The following is a 4,979-nucleotide window of genomic DNA, read 5'->3' as shown; positions in this document are numbered from 1 at the left end:
ACTTTGGGGCACTCTTTGAAGTTCTTTGTGTTGGTTTGAGTAGATGAATCTGAGATAGGACTTGAGAGAATATTGATCTTATCTTTAGCTCCTTGTGGGTTCGACACTCCGTACTTATCACTTCCACCTTTGGAAATTGTTACGATGATTCCTTGCACTTGGAAACCCGTGCTTCCGGTTCGGTTTTTTTCGTCTGATATTTTCGTAAAAAAAAGTTCGTTAAAACCTATCAACATGGGATCTAATTTTGAAGATCTCGACGCGAGGATTCCAATGGTGAAAGTGGTTTGAAATTTGGACCCCTGATTTGAAACATAAAACGTTTTGAATAAACGGATCTATGAAAAAAAAGAGAACTTAGTCATTTTCGTTTAAGAAGCCCGTGTAGGTCGAAATTTAGTCACCGGTGACCGGGCGGCCCGCGTGGGTGTTTGAGGCCGTGTAGGTTGAAGTTTCCTTTGAATTGCAGCAAATCCCGTGAACCGAGCGAGGCCCTGGTGAGGAAATTGGGGGTTCATGCTCTGAAACTGCTACTCCGAATCTCGCATCTTCGCTCCGCCTCGCCTTCGGCGGGCCTCGACCTCGCCGCCGCCGGCTATGGAGTTCATCGACGACGAGTGGGACTCCCAGCCGCGCGCGCGCGTCGTCCACTCCCGCGCCGATGCCGCCGCCAATTCCTCATCCCCCACTGCGAATCCCGCGTCCCGCTCTCTCCCCCACGTCGTCGCCTGCGCCGCTGCAGCCGTGCTCCTCCTCGCCGCAGCCTACTCCCTCGACTCGGCCTACCAGGTCTTCGCCTCCATTCTCGTTTGGATCGCATCCTCGCTGCTCCTCGCCCCCTTCGCGCCATCCTCCGCCACCGGCGGCGACATCTCCGTCGGCCGCGGCAGCTTCCTCCCTGACCAGGAACCGTCCCAGGAGCCCACCCCGGACCCCATCGCCCCCTCCCGCCGGGGTCGCCGCCAGAACGCCGCCCCGCCGCCCCCAAAGTCGTCAGATCCGGTCGCTCCTCCCGTCCAGCCGCCTCCACGGCGGCAGGAGGCGATGGGTGGGGGGACCGCTGTTCTGGACGGCGTGGAGAGGGAGGAGGAGGTTGGCGAGTGGACCGACCAAGAAATGGAGCTTCTCCGGCGGCAGATGCTGAAGCACCCGGCAGGAGAGCCCCAGCGCTGGGAGAAGATCGCCGCAGTGTTCGGCGGCCGCCGCACGCCTGAGAGCGTCATCCGCGCAGCAAAGTCAGGCGGCGCCGTGGCGGCTGGTGGCTCGTTCGAGCAGTTCCTGCGCAAGCGAAAGCCGCTGGACCCAAGGGCCGGGGCCGCTGACGCTGATACAGGTGGCAATGCTGGAGGAGGGGACGGTGGTTGGAGTGCTGGTGAGGACCGTTCTCTGCTGAACGCGCTCAAGGAGTTCCCTAAGGACACGGCAATGAGGTGGGAGAAGGTGGCCGCAGCAGTGCCTGGGAAGACAAAGTCCGGGTGCATGAAGAGGGTCACCGAGCTCAAGCGTGACTTTCGGAGCAGCAAGGAGCCATAGGAGGCAGCGCCATAGCTTGAACGTTGTCTTCCTTGCCTGGTACAGTCTCTGCTTGTCATTTTGACGGCAGTAATAGTATTATATGCTGGCTATCTTTATATATTGCTACTTGACAATAGATTTATGTTTTGTTGTTGTTTTGAGCTAATCATCTTGAAATCAATGTTACACTTTGGTGAAGCTAAACGGCATCTTTTTATCATTCAGAAGTTGGAAACATGAAAATTATAATGTGTTGGCTGTCAAATCTTCATTTCATTTTTGAAATGGTGGCATCATGCAAATTTGAGTGAAGCCTAGATGTTCCCCAAGAATGCAAACTGATGATAGTTATCAATTATTTACTAAAGTGGTGTACATGTCTTGTATTCGTGTGCTAGATGAAACTAGACACCTCATGATACGCTTCCAATTTGGTTTATGTTGCCTGCTTCATAAAGATGACATGTTACTTGTCTTTGAAAGGACCATAAGAAAAACGATTATGTGACAGTTACCACAAACACCCCATTCCTGATCACTGTAAAATTCTTCCTCATTTTGATTTTTGGAACTTCAGTGTTATGCAAAGGAGCGAGAAGCCTAGATTTTCCCCAACTAAACAATAGGATAATATTGGTTTAATTCTAGAGTTGATCCTAGCGATGATGCGACACTCGTTTGCTAGTAGTGCTGTTAAACATATCACTTGTCTCACTAGATGACGCGACAGTTGTCTTTAATATAATTGCAGTGTTTGATGTTATAACTACAGAATAAATGCATTTTCTTCTTCATTGCCCCGGATTTACCAGGATTATGCTCGAGGAAGAAATGCCCTAAGAGATAGCCTATCTGTTAAATTAGCTGATTTCTGGTGCCAATATAGCAGTTGGCCAAAATACCTCATAATTTATGTGCCGACAAAATAGATGATGTGTGTTTCCTTTTTCTTAACCCGTCTTCTCAACACATGTATGAGACTTGTCCATATCTTACAGTGCAGATACTCCTGCATTGTTTGAACTTGCTGCTGGAGAAGTAATGTAGATCAGTGTATTCTGGATCAAGAAGCAGATGGATTGGAGAAACATAGATAGTAATTACTCCCTCCGTCCCAAATTTCTTGTCTTAAATTTGTCTAGATACAAATGTATCTAGTTACGTTTTAGTATTAGATACATCCGTATCTAGACAAATCTAAGACAAGAATTTTGAGACGGAGGGAGTATATTTTGCTCTGTATGTGAAGTACGTAATTACATAATACATGCTCCTATTCTTGTTCATGAAACATCGTTAAAAGTCACGTACCAATATGAAACGGGAAAAGGGGTAAAACTGTTGGGGATGTATGCAAACTGGTATTTTGATGTCTTTGCGCATGGTGAAAGAGTGTTGTGCTTTCTTATTCACTTTATGCCAAACTGTTGGGGATGTATGCAAACTGGTATTGTAATGTCTTTGCGCAAGGTGGAAGAGTGTTGTTTATGCCGAAGTGTGTTTTTTCGCTATGATCACCAAAATGCCATGTTTCTGTACATCATGCACGATCGACGGAGAGGCAGCTCAGACTTTCAAGGAAAGGGTTATTAAGGAGGGCCCTTGGGAGGAACGAGGTGATGCAAACATGTGGATGAAGATGGCGTTTTGCGTTCGTAAGGTGGCTTTAAGGAGTTTGGGTTGACCAGGGGAAGTGATACTTGGTGGTGGAACGATGATATCCAAAAGGCTATTAAGGAGATGAAAGACTGTTTCAGACGGTCACATCTGGATATTAGTGCAAATAATATAGAGAAGTGCAAGATGGTAAAGAAGATTGCAAAATGAGCCGTGAGTGAAGCAAGTTATTGGGCGTATGAGGATCTCTACCTGTGTTTAAACACAAAGGAAGGCGAAAGGGACATCTATGGCCAAGAGTCGAGAGAGAAGATGAGGGATATCAACCAAGTCAAATGCAGCAAAAACAAAGTCAATGAAGAGAGAGAGAGCTCTACTTTTGAGCTGGACCACTCTTTTGATGATACCAATAGGCGTTTTGTGCGATGAATTCCGGAGTCTGGGGTCAGGGTGACTTAAAGAAAGGCTGAAAGGAGGCAAGGCTATGGGTCTTGATTGTATCCCCGTTGAGTGTGGAAAGGCCCCCGAGACATAGGCGATAATGTGACTAATTAAACTTTTCAACCTCATATTTTAGGCAAACAAGATGCTCAGAGTACGGAGGCGGAGTATATTAGTACCACTCTTCAAGAGCAAGGGGATGTTGAAAGTTGTACTAATTACCGTGGAGTTAAGCTGATGAGCCCTACAATAAAGCTATGGGAGAGTCCCTGAGCACCTCTTAAGAAGAATGACAAGCGATACCAAAATTCAATTTTGTTTCATGCCAGTGCCTCCCCTGAAATGGCTTGGGCATATACAACAAAGACCTCTCGCCATAATGTCAAGAAAGATTGTGTAAACCAAACCTGATATGAAAGGAGTCCGTTAAGAGAGATATGAAGGACTAGGTTATTATCAAAGAACTAGTCATGACAAAGGTGTGTGGAAGTTAGCTATCTACGGGCCAAAACTATGAGTTGGTTTCAAGATCATACGCCTTTCAACTCTATTAGTCAACTCCCAACTCGCTAAAAGGCATTGTTGTTCAGATCCTCAGTGGAGAATGTATAGTCTGATATTTGTTTATCTTAGCCCAACGATCAGGTTTATTGTATGCTACTACTCCCTCATAAACGTCTTATATTATGGGACGGAGGGAGTATATGATAAACTCACTGTAAGTTCTTTCCAAATATATTTTTAAATATATGATAAACTCAGTGTAAGATCTTTCCAAATATATTTCAGGTACCGGACTTGATGCAGCAAATCATTGTGATCATTTCCCTGTAGAAAAAAGGTCCATACGGAAAAGGAACAGCAGTCCTGATGGTTTGGGTGTTAATGTCAAGCTCCAAATTTTATGCTAGTCGGTTGTCAATGCGTCATTGTCTTCATTACTTCCAAGCCAAATCGTTATGCTTCACGTTGTTCCCTCGGCTACCAGTGGCCCGTGTATCCTTTTTTAAACTCTGTAAGCTCCTAGGGAATGCTCGTCCCTGGTGCGTCGATGGCTTTGCCAAGCGTTGTTTGGCACACCTGTATGGAAGAGGATGGCAGCTGTGCGGCGTTTTGGGTCCATTACTGACGTGTGTCCTGGATTAGGGGATGCTAACCTAGTCAGCCCATGCTCCTCAGAATGGGCTGGTGGACCCTCATTCATCTTGAAGTGGACTCCGGAAGCCGTGCGATGGGGCGTGATCAAGACTGCATCTGTCGAAGGCTTGACGTACACTTCAAGACTTCGGCTGCCCCCATGCCAAGATTCCGACTTTGTAACCCTAGATGCCCTACCTGGCGTGTATATAAGCCAAAGGGTTAGCCTGTAGAGGGAACAACAAAAACGTAATCTCATTCACCTAGCT

At 46.8% G+C, this 4,979-nt stretch overlaps 1 protein-coding gene across 3 annotated transcripts; it reads left to right on the top strand.

Moving 5' to 3' along the window:
* The first annotated feature begins 409 nt into the window (after positions 1–409).
* Positions 410–4,560, top strand: LOC119338849 (transcription factor MAMYB-like). Of its 3 annotated transcripts, none has more exons than XM_037611068.1 (2): positions 410–1,572; positions 2,519–2,889. In XM_037611068.1, the coding sequence occupies exon 1, from the start codon at positions 598–600 to the stop codon at positions 1,531–1,533; it is 936 nt and encodes a 311-aa protein (XP_037466965.1). In that variant the 5' UTR covers positions 410–597; the 3' UTR covers positions 1,534–1,572; positions 2,519–2,889. The 3 variants fall into 3 exon arrangements, with proteins under 3 accessions (XP_037466965.1, XP_037466964.1, XP_037466963.1); XM_037611067.1 differs by lacking the exon at positions 2,519–2,889 and adding an exon at positions 4,363–4,560 and having other exon boundaries at positions 411–1,572; XM_037611066.1 differs by having other exon boundaries at positions 411–1,572; positions 2,514–2,889.
* The last annotated feature ends 419 nt before the right edge of the window (positions 4,561–4,979 follow it).

This window comes from Triticum dicoccoides, chromosome 7B (assembly GCF_002162155.2).
Source record: "Triticum dicoccoides isolate Atlit2015 ecotype Zavitan chromosome 7B, WEW_v2.0, whole genome shotgun sequence".
Classification (NCBI taxonomy): domain Eukaryota; kingdom Viridiplantae; phylum Streptophyta; class Magnoliopsida; order Poales; family Poaceae; genus Triticum; species Triticum dicoccoides.
This window is presented reverse-complemented; position numbering and strand designations above follow the sequence as displayed.